Below are 17,564 nucleotides of genomic sequence, written 5' to 3' on the forward strand. Positions count from 1 at the left end.
AAAAAAAAAAAAAAAGTAAGTGATGTACTCTGGTTTCCATTGTAAGAGGATCCCTTTGGCTGTTATAGGAAGAAAGGGTTGGATGAGGATAGAAGCAGAGGTAGGAAGGCCATTTGAAGATTCTTAGAGTAGTCAGAGAGAGATGGACGGCCTAGTCTCGGGGTGACATCAGTGGAGGTGGAGAGAGATGAGTGGAGTAAAAATGTATTTTAGCGGTAGACTCAATATGACTTACTAACAAGTTGGGTATGGGCTTGAGGAGAAGAGGCAAAGCTTAGATGATTCCCAAGTTTCCAGCTCAAGCAACTGGGTAGATGGTGGTGCCATATTCTACGATAGAAAAGAATGGAAGAAAATTTAAAACTCAGTTTGGGACAGTTGGAAATGTTGGTGAGGTTCAGACTGTAGAAATCATGCAGCAGTTGGATATGAGTCTGGAGCTTAAAGGACAGTTCAGGGCTAACACTAGGAATGTGGGAATCTTCACCATGTCGGTGGTGTTCAAGCTGTGGGAGTTGAGTGCATTTACCTGGAAGCTGGGGGCTGGGGAGGAAGAGGATGGGAGGAGCAAATAAGAGAGCCCATTTACTCTGGGCCTTGAGAGAAACCAGTACTTGGAGATTGAGTCTTGGAGGAAGAACCAGAAACAGAGACTTAGAATGAGGTACCAGTGAGTTTTGAGGAAAAGCAAGACTGTACTATGAAAGAAGCTAAGAGAAGAGATGTTTTCTAAAGAGTGACATGAAAGACAGATACAAGAGTGGACTGAACACACACTGATTTCCTTTCTCCCCTAGACCCTGCCAAAGTGACTACATAGAGCTTTTCTGTAAAGACACAACCATGCAAGGAGAAGTAATGTTGGCAGTAAAATTTGGGACCTGGGGGGCAGATAGGTTAGTGATACCTGATCTCACAGGGAGAAAGCTGAGCCCTGAACTGGCAGGCAGAAAAACAGCAACACACATGGCAGAACCCCCAGGTGGCTCAGGAATTAGTGGTACCCCGTACCTCTGCAAGTGGCATGAAGGTGAGGTCAAAAACAGGAGTATTGTGTCATGCCCTTTCTAGGGTCCCCAGATCCCCACTCCTAGTTTGCAGAGCAGTTATCACCCTTCCTCTCCCCCAGCAGAAAACGGAAGTTCATTCTCCAAAGAAGGTGGACACATTTCCCAATAAAGGGGCCGCCACGTAGCTAGCATACGAATGAGGAAAGACCCAGGGTTATAGAGAAGATCCTAGAAGCTTCCAGAGAGAGAAAACAGGTCACATACAAAGGATAGGAATATGAATAGCATCACACTTCTCGGGAGCAGTGAACTAGATACTGGAACTAGATGACAACAGTGCAGCAGTGCCTTCCCTGTTCTCAAGAAAATGATCCTCTTAGAATCTCTTCGAATTCTAACCTAGAATTCTGTACCCAAGTTATCCATCAAGTGTAAAAGTAGGCCTTCAGCCTATCCAAGGAGGAGAAATAGATTCAAGCCAGGAAACCAGGGTGTTGGGATGATGGTGAAGGGAGATGTACGTGACAGACCGGAAGACAGACCAGTCCAGGTTGGAGCTTCAGAGCATTGTCTCCAAGAAGAGAAAAAAAAATCTGTGTATTTCAGTATATATAGTGTATTTCAGTATTCAATGTATTTACAGAAGATTCAGATGTTTGGAGATGAATTATCAATAAGTATGTAACTAAGCAAACAGGAAAAACAAGACTAACTCTAGGAGGAACAAAATGTGCAAGAAAGAAAGGAAGTCATCATGGTACGTGGCTTGGCTTGAGTAATATTTACCTAGAGAAATAATGTGAAAACAGTACTGATCCAACCAGCTGATAATAGAACCGCATGGGGAAGATGAGGAACAGGTGGTACATGAGTCTGGTTGGGGAGATTGGGGAATGAAAGAGTTTCCACCGGGGAAGGTCAAGAGACAGTGCTTAAATACGACAATTAAGAAATAGCTTTATGAACATGTTGTGTAGAGATAGGGAGGTAGAAACAGAAGAAATAGTTAAGAATTTCCTCTAGGGGGTGATGGGTGTGGAGTTGGAAGGGAATGCTGCTTTTCATAACACGATACATAGAATAATTTGACCCTTTAAGTTGTGCGAGTATAGTTTCAATTAAAAAAAAAAAACCAAACTAATATATACATACATACATACTAATACATACATTGAATAACAAGGATTATTTTAATATGGATTATCTTTTTTTTTAATTAATTTATTTATTTGTTTTTTAAAATTTTTGGCTGTGTTGGGTCTTCGTTGCTGCGCGCAGGCTTTCTCTAGTTTTGGCAAGCAGGGGCTACTCTTCATTGCAGTGTGCAGGCATCTCATTGTCGTGTCTTCTCTTGTTGCAGAGCATGGGCTCTAGGCGCGCGGGCTTCAGGAGTTGTGGCACGTGGGCTCAGTAGTTATGGCTTACGGGCTCTAGAGCACAGGCTCAGTAGTTGTGGCGCACGGGCTTAGTTGCTGCGTGGCATGTGGGATCTTCCCGGGCCAGGGCTGGAACCCGTGTCCCCTGCATTGGCAGGCGGATTCTTAACCACTGCGCCACCAGGGAAGCCCCAAATATGGATTATCTTGGTGCATGTACGTAAAGAAATGCAGACAGAAAATGCTATGTGGGTACATATTTTTCAGAGCATCTACATGCATGAAAGTATATCAGGGAGAGATTAATAATGGCCTGGAGCAATTTGTCTTTTAAAATTAGTTTCCAGGAAAATAAATGAATCACAGAGATATGTAACTGATGTGTCAATCCATCAATCAGCTAGACTATTGTCATCTCCTATTATAAAGGTCGTGCTGGGTTCTGTGGGCTGGACAAAGAACTGTAAGGTGTGGTTTGGGGAGGGGGTCATTCAAGAAGTCTATAATCCAATCAGAGAGATGAAACAGAAGCTCATGAAGACTTAAATGATGTTCGAGAATGAATAGTATGTCCTAATACCATTATAAACAATGCTACAAAATTTCAGAAAGAAGGGGGGAGCGTGGATTGTGGAAGAGTCACAGACAAAAACATTAAGTCTTTCATCCTTAAAGTTTTTCCTTTGGGAGAGTCAGACTACCCAAATACAGGAAATAGCAGGTATTGAATATGACAAGGTTGCCAAGTTGGTCTCCTCCTGGTGGAAAACCAGCAGTTTCCTCTCACACTTATCACATCTGCAAGGGTCACTCCGTATCAGCAGCAAGATTTGAGGGATGAAGTTGTTTTAATTTAGGGGATTAGATATTTACAGAAAGGACTCCAGGCTTCATTTATTTTGAGGGGATAATGCTAGACAGAGTATTCTTTAAAAAAAAAAAAAAGAAAAAAGGAAAAAAAACTCCATATGCAAGGTGATTTTTGTCTTTGTTTTTTCTATTGAGGTATGAGGCGCTAGGTCAGAATGGTGGTAGAGAAGGTGCAGCCCACCCCCAGTTCCTATCTGCCCACCTGAATTTTATTCAGCAGTTTTCTGTTTCAGTTTATTAATTTAATATCTTATTTACTTGGTTGGTTTTACTTACATTTGTGTAATGTGATGTTAATTAACACGCATAACTCTTCTATGTGATTAACAAACTAGAATTGTATGACACTAAACCTTTGGAGTTAGCTTCCACCTGGAGGTTCCGTAAAGCCTTGGGAATCATAATTTGATCGTTCCATGTACCAGCAGTATTTTTATTGTCCTTATTAGTTTGTCTGTTAGGAACCAAGAATGATCCATTTCGCCTCTACCAGGTTTCACCTGCGAAGCCTATGCCTATGATTCTATGCCTCCTTCCCTGAGATCCCCCAAGTTTATCAGTGTTCCAGTGAAAGACAGTTGACAGCTTTGTGGTTTTCATCAATGTCTTATAGTTTTCCGAGTAAAGGTCTTCTACCTCCTTAGGTAGGTTTATTCCTAGGTATTTTATTCTTTTTGATGTGATGGTAAATGGGATTGTTTCCTTAATTTATCTTCCTGATAGTTCATTGTTAGTGTATAGAAATGCAACAGATTTCTGTATATTAATTTTGTATCCTGCAACTTTACTGAATTCGTTGATAAGCTCTAGTAGTTTTCTGGTGGTGTCTTTAGGATTTTCTGTGTATGGTATCATGTCATCTGCAAACAGTGACATTTTTGCTTCTTCCTTTCCAATTTGGATTTCTTTTATTTATTTATTTTTCTTGTCTGTTTGCTGTGGCTAGGACTTCCAGTATTATGTTGAATAAAAGTGGCAAGAGTGGGCATCCTTGTCTTCTTCCTGATCTTAGAGGAAATGCTTTCAGCTTTTCACTGTTGAGTATGATGTTAGCTGTGGGTTTGTCATATAAGACCTTTATTATGTTGAGGTATGTTCCCTCTATGCCCACTTTATGGAGAGTTTTTATCATAAATGGATGTTTAATTTTGTCAAAAGCTTTTTCTGCATCTATTGAGATGATCATATGGTTTTTATTCTTCAATTTGTTAATGTGCTGTATCACACTGATTGATTTGCTGAAAAATCCTTGCATCCATGGGATGAATCCACTTGATCAAAGTGTATGATCCTTTTAATGTATTGTTGGATTCAGTTTGTTGAAATTTTGTTGAGAATTTTTGCATCTATGTTCATCAGTGATATCGGCCTGTAATTTTCTTTTTTTTGTGGTATCTTTGTCTGGTTCTGGTTTCAGGGTGATGCTAACCTTGTAAATTACGAGTGTTCCTTCCTCTGTGATTTTTTGGAATAGTTTGGGAAAGAAAGGTGTTAACCCTTCTCTAAATGTTTGGTAGAATTCACCCGTGAAGCCTTCTGGTCCTGGACTCTTGTTTGTTGGGAGTTCTTAAATTACTGATTGAATTTCATTACTGGTAATTGGTCTGTTCATATTTTCTTTTTCTTCCTGGTTCAGTCTTGGGAGATTGTACATTTCTAAGCGATTTTGAACACATTCCACATCCCTTTGTACCTCCTAAAGTGGCAAAAGTTAGCATGTTTACCAGCATCACCCAAAGTGGATGCATACTCTTACCAACTGTTAACTAGTGGTCATGCCATTATGTGCAACAATGAGCGGCAAGAGAGAATATTAAGATTATGCTCAGTGACTTAGTGTTTTTGTATTTTTTCTCTTTGGGAATTTAAATCCATTTAGAAATTGTCCACACCCCTAAAGATTATTCGTTAGTTAAATGAAATATAAGTTCAAGGTCTTAAAGTTAATAAGGATGTTAGAAATTATGTTTAAGTGACACACTAAAAAGAAACATGATTACTAATGATGTATTGAATTTTTCAGCAAGATGACATTTTAATCATTTTACCCAGATAGAAATGGAGAATAGTTTACATATACAGTTATCTCAAGTGCCAAAGAACAACCCTTTTAAAAAGACATGTTATTATCATTCAGTTTATGTGAACACACGGTTTTTACATTTTCATAATTTTAAATGTTGAATCTTTTCAAACCAATAAAACCAGTAAAGGAAACTTAAGAAATATAAACTAATCAGTTTTTAATGAGAACACAAAGCAAAGTCTTACATAATATATACAGTTATGCTTTACAGAACGAGAACAAAAAATTTTTTAATTTGTATGGAAACACAAAAGACCCCACATAGCCAAAACAATCCTGAGAAAGAAAAATGGAGCTGGAGGAATCAGGTTCCCTAACTTCAGACTGTACTACAAAGCTACAGTAATCAAAACAGTGTGGTACTGGTGCAAATACAGAACTATAGATCAATGGAACAGGATAGAAAGCCCAGAAATAAACCCATGCACCTATGGTCAATTAATCTATGACAGAGGAGGCAAGAATATACAGTGGAGAAAAGACAGTCTCTTCAATAAGTGGTGCTGGGAAAACTGAACAACTACATGTAAAAGAATGAAATTAGAACACTCTCTAACATCATACTCAAAAATAAACTCAAAATGGATCAAAGACCTAAATGTAAGGCCAGACACTATAAAACTCTTAGAGGAAAACATAGGCAGAACACTCTTTGACATAAATTGCAGCAATATCTTTTTTGATCTGTCTCCTAGAGTAATAAAAATAGAAACAAAAATAAATAAATGGGACCTAATTAAACTTAAAAGCTTCTGCACAGCAAAGGAAACCATAAACAAAACAAAAAGACAACCCACAGAATGGGAGAAAATGTTTGCAAATGAAGTGACCAATAAGAGCTTAATCTCCAAAATATGCAAACAGCTTATGCAGCTCTGTATCAAAAAAACCCCCAAACAACCCAATCAAAGAATGGGCAGAAGACCTAAATAGACATTTCTCCAAAGAAAACATACAGATGGCCAAAAAGCACATGAAAAGGTGCTCAACATCACTAATTATCAAAGAAATGCAAATTAAAACTACAATGAGGTATCACCTCACACCAGTCAGAATGGCCATCATCAAAAAGTCTACAAACAATAAATGCTGGAGGGGGTGTGGAGAAAAGGGAACCCTCCTACACTGTTGGTGGGAATGTAAATTGGTGTAACCACTATAGAGGTTCCTTAACAAAGTAAAAATCGAACTACTAAATGATCCAGCAGTCCCACTCCTGGACATATATCCAGAGAAAACCATACTTTGAAAAGACACATTCACCTCTATGTTCATAGCAGCACTATTCACAATAGCCAAGACATGGAAGCAACTTAAATGTCCACTGACAGATGAATGGATAAAGAAGATGTGATACATATATACAATGGAATATTATTCAGCCATAAAATAACAAAAAATAATGCTATTTGCAGCATCATGGATGAACCTAGAGATTATCATACTAAGTGAAGTAAGCCAGAAAGAGAAAGAGAAATATCATATGATATCACTCATATGTGGAATCTAATTTTTTTTAAATGATACAAATGAACTTATTTACAAAACAGAAACAGACTTACAGATACTGAAAACAAACTTACGGTTACCAAAGGGGAAACGTGACAGGGGAAGGATAAATCAGGAACTTGGGATTAACATACACACATTACTATATGTGACAGATAACCAACAAGGACCTACTGTATAGCATAGGGAACTCTACTCAATATTCTGTGATAACCTATATGAGAAAAGAATCTGAAAATGAATGAATATATATATATGTATAACTGAATCACTTTGCTGTACACTTGAAACTAACACAACATTGTAAATCAACTATACTCCAAGAAAATTTTTTTTAAAAAGTTATGCTTAGAGAAAGAAGACATCTTTTTTCTGGGGGGGCGGGGGCGCTGCGTTGGGTCTTCCTTGCTGTATGCGGGCTTTCTCTAGTTGCAGCGAGCGGGGGCTACTCTTCATTGCGGTGCGTGGGCTTCTCATTATGGTGGCTTCTCTTGTTGCAGAGCACAGGCTCTAGGTGCACAGGCTTCAGTAGTTGCAGCACGTGGGCTCAGTAGTTGCAGCACGTGGGCTTCAGTAGTTGTGGTGCACAGGCTTCGTTGCTCTGTGGCATGTGGGATCTTCCCGGACCAGGGCTCGAATCCATGACCCCTGCATTGGCAGGTGGAGTCTTAACCACAGCGCCACCAGGGAAGTCCCAAGACATAGCTATTTTTAACCCAAATTTTCAAACCAGTTTATCTCAGGGTTTACCTTAACTAGGAACTACCATAAAATTTTTTCCTTAGTTACCATGTATTTAGAGTCTCTATTTGTCTGTTTTTATGACTACCTATTGTGGTGAAGCAGAGGAGCTGGCTTTGATAGAAGAAAGAAAGCAGGACCCTTCCTCTACAGTAGGAGGTGAAAGAAGAGGGAGATGTGACGATTTGGGGGTGTTGAGATGAAGTGTCCCCCATTGGAAGGCTTCTATTTTCTTAGGGAAGGGAGAGAAGAGGCCATCGGGTGAGAGAGAGAGGCATGTGGGAGGGGTTTAAGAACGTGGCAGAGGTGTGAGGTGGGCACCTGGGAGTCGGGGAGGAAGAGCCCGACCACTGCACACAAGCCAGGAGTCTACCTGCAGGTGCGGTCAGTGAGACGAGCATCCTGACCGTGCGCCTTCCCGTGGGAACGCTCCCGGGCTGACGCGGAGGAGGCCAGGGATGGGGCTCATCCAGGTGAAGGTTTTGCCAGGTGGGACCGTGAGGGAGAGAGGGGCCAATTGCAAAAAAGTGACTATGAAGTGGAACCGTGTAATTCAGGCTGGTCAGAGGGGAAACTACAGCCAGAGAGGGGCTGATCGCATGGAAGTGCAAGTGGACTTTGGATAGAATGAAAGATGGTGGTGGATTAGAGGTAAGAGGACGGTGACCTGGGAGGCCAGGTGTGCAGAGGGTTAGTGGCGTGGCTCTTGAAGATGCCAAGGATTGGGGTGGAGGGAAGATTGAGAACCAAGGGCAGAAGTCTTCAGGGCACGGGGCGGGTGTGTGTCCAGAATGTCGGTAGATGACAGTAGAGGGAAAGGGGAAAGGCTGGTGAAGCCAGGGGGCAGTAGCCTCAAGAGGAGAGTACGGTCTGGAGGCAGCCATGCGCCACCCTCCCCTCCCACCCCTCCATCCTTAGGATGTAAGACAGAGCCGGCCTTTCTTTCGGAGGAGGCCGAGACGCAGCGGGGTTTGGTTAGGGCCAGGTGGTGAGGGGACCGTTCCCAAAAGAGCCTGTAGAGCACGTGGGAAGGTCTGCACTCGATGCAGCGCAGTGGAAGGCGGTCTGGGAGGAGGAAGGATCTCCAGGTAGCAGGGGGTGAGCAAGGGAGATGGGTGGTTAACATGGGCCGCCTGGCCCCAGGGCCGTGGCTAAAGGGGACAGGGACTCCGGGGCAGGTGGGCACCAGTGGAGCAGGGCGGTCCTAACCGCTCTCCCCCGCGCTGGGGCAGCCCTGTGGTGGCCTGACTCCGTCCATCTTAGGCTGCTGGGTCATTGGCAGGCAGGTAGGGAAGAGATTGTGAGACCAATCAGCTCTTGCCTGGGTGTCTACTGATCCTTCAGTACTTTCAGACAAACGTTTGTTAACTGCCTTCTCTGCATCTGTAGCTGTTGGGGTGGAAGAGGAATGAGATGGAGCCTTGACCGCTGCAGACACTGGGGTTTCCACCCAGGGCCTCTGAGAGCCAGGCGCCTGCTGCACCCCCTGCCCGCACCCTTCCACTGTGGTGATGACAGCAGCTCCTCTTTAAAAGACTTAGTGAGGTTGTAGAAGAAGGGGTTCTGCCATTAAAAAAAAGGAAATTGAACAGCAGGGGTCTAATAGGATCCTACAGAATCCCCCAAATGAGTACCTCACTCTTACTCACAATGCCTGGTTCCCCTTTGCAGAACTGAACTCACCACGTCTCTTTCTGGCCATCTCCCCCCTTCCCCAGAGTTCGGCGTGTACTGCAGCCACTGCCGGAGCGAGGTCAGGGGCACGCAGTGTGCCATCTGCAAAGGCTTCACGTTCCAGTGCGCCATCTGCCACGTGGCCGTGCGCGGGTCATCCAACTTCTGCCTGACCTGCGGGCATGGGGGACACACCAGCCACATGATGGAGTGGTTTCGGACCCAGGAGGTGTGTCCCACCGGGTGTGGGTGCCACTGCCTGATTGAAAGCACTTTCTGAACTGACAGCCCGTGGGAGTTGTGGGAAATCCCAGAGAACCCGTCAATGCCAGTTGACAAGCTCTCTGCCAGGAGGGAGGCTCCAGAACCCACCCCTAACTAGACAGGGATGTGTTCTCCTCAAAGCCTGACACGGTGCCAGCTGTTCATGGGCCTTTGCTTCTCTTTTGTTGACTGTTGGTGGCATGGATGTCGGTGGAGGAGGACGCGGGCAGGTGGAAGTTTTCTTGGAGAAAAGCACCTGCCTCCAGAGCCGTGTTTACCTTTAAGATGACAGCATCCTTTCTGATGCCATCAGAGAGATCAAGGTTGGTTGCAAAGGACAGTCTCCTGAGCCAAAGGACAGTGGACAAATGGGCCTGTGACATAAGTTGATGCATTTATGAACTGATGGACTGTGGCCTTTTAAAATATACTTAAATTGTAAATACGTAATGTACTTAAGGATCCTTAAGATGTATTTTTTTGTTTGTTATTTCTCTTCCAGCTGTTCTCCCTTGGCTAATAAAATTCTAGTAATCGTTTGAAAAACAAAGAGATGAAGTTGAACAATATTTTAGTGAATCTTTTTTTATTCTACTTCTAATTGAAATTAACTCTTTGGGATAGGACCAAAGTCAGTGCTCATATTTTCAAAGGAAATGCTGACTTGCTTTTGTCATCCAACAGGAGAAAATAGAATTTGACATTTAAGGTTCTTCCCAACCACAGGAGTTTTTTTTTAATCATTTCTTTTAACAAAGGAAAATGAAATTACATGGCAGCATTGCTGTGAGAGTCTCCCGTTGCCACTGTGTAGGTTGGCTGGGTTCCCGTAAATGCCTTCACTCTTCCCTTGGGCCCCTTCATAGGCTTTGACCCATGTTTATCTGCATCCACCAATTCTCCAGAATGATTCTCAATGCTTCCCATTTTGTATGTGCCAGGAAAGAGACATCTTCTTTTCAATATTGCTACTGAAATTTATATTTATTTATTTATTTTTAATTTTTATTTTTTTGGCTGCATCAGGTCTTAGTTGCAGCACGAAGGGATCTTTTGTTGCAGTGCGGACTTCTCTCTAGTTGTGGCATGGGGGCTTTCTGTCTCTAGTTGTGGCGCGTGGGCTCCAGAGCATGTGGGCTCTGTAGTTGTGGCATGTGGGATCTCTAGTCGAGGCGCACGGCCTCAGTAGTTGTGGCGCGCAGGCTTAGTTGCCCCGCAGCATGTGGGATCTCAGCTCCCTGACCAGGGATCGAACCCACGTTCCCTGCATTAGAAGGCAGATTCTTTACCACTGGACCACCAGGGAAGTCCCTATATTTATTTCTTAGAATTTTACAATTCCAAATTGATTAGCTTAAGAAATATAACTCCATGTCTCAAAATGTGAAAGTGTTGTACATCACTGTGGGTTTTTTTGTTTGTTTGTCTTGTTTTGTTTTTTAATTTTCATTCATTCATTTATTTATTTTTTGGCTGCATTGGGTCTTTGTTGCTGCGCAAGGGCTTTCTCTAGTTGTGGCGAGTGGGGGCTACTCTTCATTGTGGTGTGCGGGCTTCTCATTGCGGTGGCTTCTCTTGTGGAGCACGGGCTCTAGGTGTGCGGGCTTCAGTAGTTGTGGCATGTGGGCTCAGTAGTTGTGGTTCACGGGCTCTAGAGCACAGGCTCAGTAGTTGTGGTGCACGGGATTAGTTGCTCCGCAGCATGTGGGATCTTCCCGGATCAGGGCTCGAACCTGCGTCCCCTGCATTGGCAGGCGGATTCTTAACCGCTGCGCCACTGGGGAAGTCTGCATCGCTGTGTTTTAAACTACAGGTCAGGACCCATTAATAGATTGTGAAATCAATGTAGTGGATAAAAACCAGAATTTTAAAAAATGAAACAGAGTAGAAGAGACATATCAGAACTTACCAGACATAGGGTAAACATTGTTTTCTGTAACTTGTTTACCAGTGTATATGCACACACCTGCACATGTGTATAACAGATCACAATGTAAATTCCTTCCTTCCTGAGGGTTGTGGTCAAAACGTTTTCAAAGCACTGTTTTGGATGATGCTTATATGAACATCATCCCTGTGTTACTGGGCACAAAACACCATGACATAAGAAAGGCCTGGATCCTGTGCAGTGAGAGCAAAGGTTTAACCTTGGGCTATGATCCGAGGTAAGATGCCAGCGTCTTTGCAGAGTGGGCTGAATAACTAGGTGTAGTAGGTACATGGGAGGTGGATAAAGGAGGCGGCCAAAGAAATCCGAATTTGTTCACTCTCTCTTGTTCGCTTGTTTATATCGACACTGCTGTAATGGCACCACGGGATAAGTCGACAAGTTTTTACAGTAAGTCCCTTATGTACGAACAAGTTCCATTCCGAGAGCGCGTTCGTAAGTCCAATTTGTAAGTCCGACAAAGTTAGCCTAGGTACCCAACTAACACAATCGGCTATATAGTACTGTACTGTAATAGGTTTATAATACTTTTCACACAAATAATACATAAAAAACAAACAAAAAATAAAGACAACATTTTTAATCTTACAGTACAGTACCTTGAAAAGTACAGTAGTACAGTACAACAGCTGGCATACAGGGGCTGGCATCGAGGGAACAGGCAAGAAGAGTTACTGACTGGAGGAGGGAGAGGAGGTGGGAGATGGTAGAGCTGAAGGATCGCCAGCAACAGGAGACGGAGGGCAAGCTGCAATTTCACTCACGCCTGACGTTGATGGCAAAGGTTCTGGTTCCTTGCTGGAATGAATTCTATCTACCCTCTTGAAAAAACGGGTAGTAGCTCTTTTTTCTCGTCATAGATGACACGGTAACACTGGATTGCATTCTGAATGGCTGCTGCAACCTTCTTGTACCGTTCTATGTTCGGGTCCTGTGCCTCAAAAACTAACAGTGCCTCCTCAAATAAAGAAAATCCCCCTGCCATTTCCTCCGTTGTGAATCTCTTCGGTTCTTCAGTTACTTCTTCCTCTTGTCTCTCTTCGTCCTTTCTCTGGGCCTCCAATTCCATCAGGTCTTCATTAGTAAGCTCCTCGTGTTGCCCAGCAACAGTACTGTACAATAAAGTACACAAAAGCACGATCACGTGTAGAGGATGCACGTACATGACAATGTACGCCAGACACGTGAACTAACTTACGTGATTGGACAGTCACGTTCTCATCTTTGAAAGTTTGCACCTTGAAGGTTTGTATGTAGGGGACTTACTGTACTGAGGATCTGTCATGTTCCTCAATGAAGTCACACCATTTGCAGAGAACAATCTTTTCCTGTTCCCCCAGTGCTTGAGCTCATGTCAAAATCTAGTTTCTCGCTCCGATTTTAGTCCTTTGACTCTGTTCCCTTATGGCAGTTATCATTATTTTCCAGTAAGACTTGTGATTGAAAAGCAGTCAAAACTTTCAGGAGTAGATAACGGATGTGAACTCGGCCATCACTTTGAAAATATACAACTAATCCTGGGAGACTGGTTATTACCTCCCTAACCAAGTAGCAGAAATCCCCAGCTTTGCCACCAAGGGGGATGCCTGTTAGTTTGGGAAGTCCCGTATGGGAAGGCCCATGGATAAATTTGTTTAGTTTGGACTAACAGAAAAAAAGGTAAGAAAAGCACAGACAGGAGTATCCGGCTTTTCCTTCTATCATAAAAATATTTCTTTCACAGTAACATAACTCTCATAACAATCTCTTAGTACTGTCTTTATTTGGCTACGTTCAGCCAAGATACAGTATAAAGGGTGCGAAGCGATTAGATAGAAATGATGTCTCTTTTCTCATTGAGCTCAGCTTTACTGTCACGGCTCTGGATTGCCACGCAGGAAAGCACTCTCTCTCACTCTCTGTGCTTTCAGAAGATTGAAAGTTTGGCCTCCATAACCTGGCCCTCCCTGCTAGATGCCTCTGTGTCCAAACTGGGAGTAACTCTGGTTTAAAGGCCTGGGGCCAGGCCAGACATGACTGTCTTCTGCCATAACTTGATTTAGAGAGAATCGATGAAGAGCACCTCCAAAACCGTCTGTGTTTTTTCTTCTTTTTCTAATGGAGATCAGAAATGGAAGAAAGGGAGAAAAGATCAACATTGGTATCCAAAATAGGTGGATTTTCTTTCCTATCAGGAAAATGTCCCGCTTTTCCCAGCAAAACTTGCTGGCTTTAAGAGGCTTGGGCCAACCTGTTTCTTAATCAAACTTTTTTCCTTCGTAAACATTTTGGACACATCAGACACAACAGAGGTAAAATAGTTGTGCAGTACAAATAGAAGATATACTCTTTCTTGTTTTACGCACAAAAAGCTTTGATAGAGTTGGAAATCCTGAAATAGAAATGGTCGGAACTCCAGGTGAAATTTTTTCAGAGCACAGAGCTTCCTGACTTTCTACCTTTTTGAACCTGAGAAACTGTTAACACTAGGTGGCAGCAGAGATCTAGACTTGGTGAATCTGATAGATTCCTAAGACTGAAATGAGGTTGCCGATAAAGATTAAACCAGACTAGTCTATACCTGGTTCTCCAGTTGTGAAATGAAAGATCTGCTCAATTCATCTAGATTCATCGATCCGGTGATTGAACAGATATATGCCATCGGAAAAGGAAAGCTAGTTGAAGTCCTGCCCATCACCTCCTCTAGTATGAAAATTTCTCACACATGGCTTTCCCTCTACCTACCTCATTATGTCCTCTCATTCAAAGATCAACTTTGGGTTGGCAAACATTTAGTACGTCTCAATACATTAATACTTAAATAACGAATTTTTTTTTAAAAGACAGATTCTACTTTTCCACCCATCCACTTAACAAGTATCCGTTCGGTTTCAGGCACTGTGCTACCCTTCGTAGAAACATGCTTGTTCATTAGACGTGATTCCTTCTGTTTCATGATCTTGCATTTTAGTGTGCACTATGCTTATAACGAGGGTCTTCTGGGTTAGAAATTTGGAGTGGTGGGAATAGCGGCTGTGAATCTCAAGACCTGTGTTCCCACCCCAGCTTTGCTGTGTGACTGTAGTGCAGGCACAGAGCTTCTGTAAATCTCTAATTACTCACCTATCAGGAAAAGGGGTGGAACTATTTCAGGTGTTGCAAATTCTACAGCTTATGGGGAGCAGGCATGTACCAGAAATACAGGAAGCAAGTGGATGTTATGATTTGTTTTATAAAGACACTTTAAGTGGAATTCTCTAGAAAGACATTTTGCATATGAAGCACATTGGACTGTTTTCTCTTACACAAAGAATTTGTCTTCTCTCCCATTTTTTTTCTTGAAACCCTCAGCCTTCTAGATCTTCCATTTGTCTTCCCATGTTGGTAGAGTCACAGTGTAAAGCGTTTTAGTTCAGCCACAGCCGACTCTACCACAGCTGGGAATAATCAATGAAAGAGAAGTAGCTCACAGAATCTAGGAGGGCTGGAAATCAGGCTTGGGGGTCATGCAGCCAAGGGGAGTGTTAAAATACAGGATGCCCCGGTCAATTTGAATTTCACTTGGAACATATAAGTTGTTCATCTGAGGTTCAAATTAAGTGGAGATCTTGTATTTTTTGTTGTTGTTTGGCTGCGTTGGGTCTTCGTTGCTGCGCGTGGGCTTTCTCTAGTTGCAGCGAGCGGGGGCTGCTCTTCGTTGTGGTGCGCGGGCTTCTCGTTGCAGTGGCTTCTCTTGTTGCGGAGCACAGGCTCTTGGGCACGCAGGCTTCAGTAGCTGTGACACACAGGCTCAGTAGTTGTGGCTCGCGGGCTCTAGAGCGCAGGCTCAGTATTGTGGCGCATGGGCTTAGTTGCTCCACGACATGTGGGATCTTCCTGGACCAGGGCTTGAACCCATGTTCCCTGCGTTGGCAGGTGGATTCTTAACCACTGAGCCACCAGGGAAGTCCCAGATCTTGTATTTTTATTTGCTAAATCTGGCGATCCTCACCAAGGGTCGTGCTTAAATTATACCCTGAGATGATTCCATCTGCTGGCTCCAGCAGGGCCCCCACTCTGGGCATGGGATGCCATCCCTCCAGGTCTCTGCCAGCTCTGACTCTGGGGTCTCACCCTGAATCTGTTCCTCATGGCTCCTTCTTTGTATCACCTGTCCAAAATGAGGTCTTGAAAAGAAGTCCAATAGCCAATACACCAAAGGAAAGATGCCCCATCTCACTGGTAATCTGGGAAAGGCAAGTTAAGACAAAAGATAGCATTGGTGAGGCAGTACACACAGTGGTAAGAGCCTGGACCCTGTGGCCAGAATGTGTGGATTGCATCTCAGCTTGCCTGTATCCTTGGCACTGTGCCTCACTTTCCTCTTCTGTAAAGTATGAGTAACAGTACTTACCCCAGTGGGGTCATTTTGAACAATGTATTTCTGAATTTCCAAGATTGCTTCAAAGTTCATTATGCTCTGGCATAGAGTTCTTTCTCCTCCCTTGGCAGGGTCTCCTAGAGAATGAGGGGTCTCCTAACTGCCTAATAATCAGCCTCACCACCACAATTTACTTTGGAAACCCTCAGGACTCAACTCGTCATGTCCTGTAACCTTGCTTATGTCAACAGAGAAAGTTAATAAATGTATGTCATTCTGCCAGATGGTCAAGGTCAACAGTGACAGTGATTAGTCATGTTGACAGTGTGATACGATAATGTGACAAACAGGGCATTTTACCTCTATGGTCATCCTCTCCCAAAACCATAAGCCCAGTCTAATCATGAGAAAAACATCAGACAAATCCCAACTGAGGGACATTCTACAAAATACCTGGCCACGACTCCTCAAAACTGTCAAGGTCATCAAACACAAGGAAACTGAAAAACTGAAAAACTGTCACAGCCCAGAGGAGCCAAAGGAGACGTGACAACTAAATGTAACGTGGCATTCTGGATGGGACCCTGGAACAGAAAAAGGATATTAGGGAAAAACTAAGGAGATCTGAGTAAAGTATGAACTTTAGTTAATAATAATGTACCAATCAATATTGGTTTATTCATTGTGACAAATGTACCATATTAATATACGGAGTTAATAAATAGGGAAACTGGGTGTGGGGTGTCTGGGAACTGTCTGTAGTATCTTTGCAATTTTTCTGTAAGTCTAAATCTCTTCTAAAATGAAAAGGTACTTTTTTTTTTTTTTTTTTTTCAGGCAAGGCTTTATCGAGGCTTCTGCTGTAGCAGGGGGGAGTGAAAACAAGCAACAGGTTCCCTTGCTCCCTCCCTGACGGGGCGAGCTGGTTCCTTATATGGGGTGAGGGTAGGGATGTATCCATGGGTCAGGCCGGAGGAGTGGCTTAAGTGGCTTGCCCACCCCTTTGGGGGTGTTGAGTGCAGGAGGCATACGCAGTACGCTGCTTTTGCTACAGACACCCTGTTTTTGCTCCTGGCTCTTCAGAAGTGGTAGTTGGGTTTTTGGTCTTTTTGTATCTTGTTGTCTATAGTTTGCCCCAACTGTGCATGCACACAGTTATTTTTAGTCCCTTAGAGTTTCTTCGTATTTTGACGCTAGCGGAGATATTTGTCCAGGTGCAAGCACTGCAGCAAAGGGTCCTGGGTCCCAGCCTGTCTCAACATATCAATACCCATTCTTTCCTCTCCCTTCCTATCCCAACTTACTTAACAGGAACATTGTGTTCCGCTCTGGACTGCCCACTGCTGCTCTGGAAGTCACCTCTAAATGTTGGGGAATGTCTCATTCCTTCTAGAGCACATGGCTGCATTTAATTGATGGTTTAATATCTGCCGCCAAAGTACCAACTCTAGTGTTGGTTGTTTCTTTTAGTTTTAAAACTTGTTCCATAGTAGCACAGGTAATTTCTGCTCTCCTCACCCAGAGCCTAGGTACCAAGAAAGCTAAGTGCTTGCTATAGGATATAGGTACCTGCAAGCTATCCACCTACTGATGACAAACAGCAAACAGGAACAGCCTAACAATATTCACATGATTGATTCATACTCATTTATACATGGAGGAGGATGCTGAGACAGCTAAATTAAATCACATAAAGCAATTAAACTTCTCTGTTAGAGTGTTCTTTTTCTCCCATTCTTTTTTTTTT

The 17,564-nt window shown here is 43.1% G+C and overlaps 1 protein-coding gene across 8 annotated transcripts in view; it reads left to right on the top strand.

The window, feature by feature from the left end:
• WDR59 (WD repeat domain 59) overlaps positions 1-17,564 on the top strand; it is a 114,246-nt gene that overhangs the window by 75,765 nt on the left and 20,917 nt on the right. For 5 of the 8 annotated variants that reach the window (XM_061174565.1, XM_061174567.1, XM_061174568.1 and 2 more), the window contains one exon: positions 9,311-10,040. The exons of 2 other annotated variants lie outside the window; for them this stretch is intronic. In XM_061174565.1, coding sequence (XP_061030548.1) covers positions 9,311-9,546 — 236 coding nt within the window. In that variant the 3' untranslated portion in view covers positions 9,547-10,040. Of the gene's footprint in view, positions 1-8,981; positions 9,029-9,310; positions 10,041-17,564 lie in introns of those variants that run through there. One more of the 8 variants, XM_061174569.1, reaches the window with a different exon arrangement.

This window comes from Eubalaena glacialis, chromosome 18 (genome assembly GCF_028564815.1).
Source record: "Eubalaena glacialis isolate mEubGla1 chromosome 18, mEubGla1.1.hap2.+ XY, whole genome shotgun sequence".
NCBI lineage: Eukaryota > Metazoa > Chordata > Mammalia > Artiodactyla > Balaenidae > Eubalaena > Eubalaena glacialis.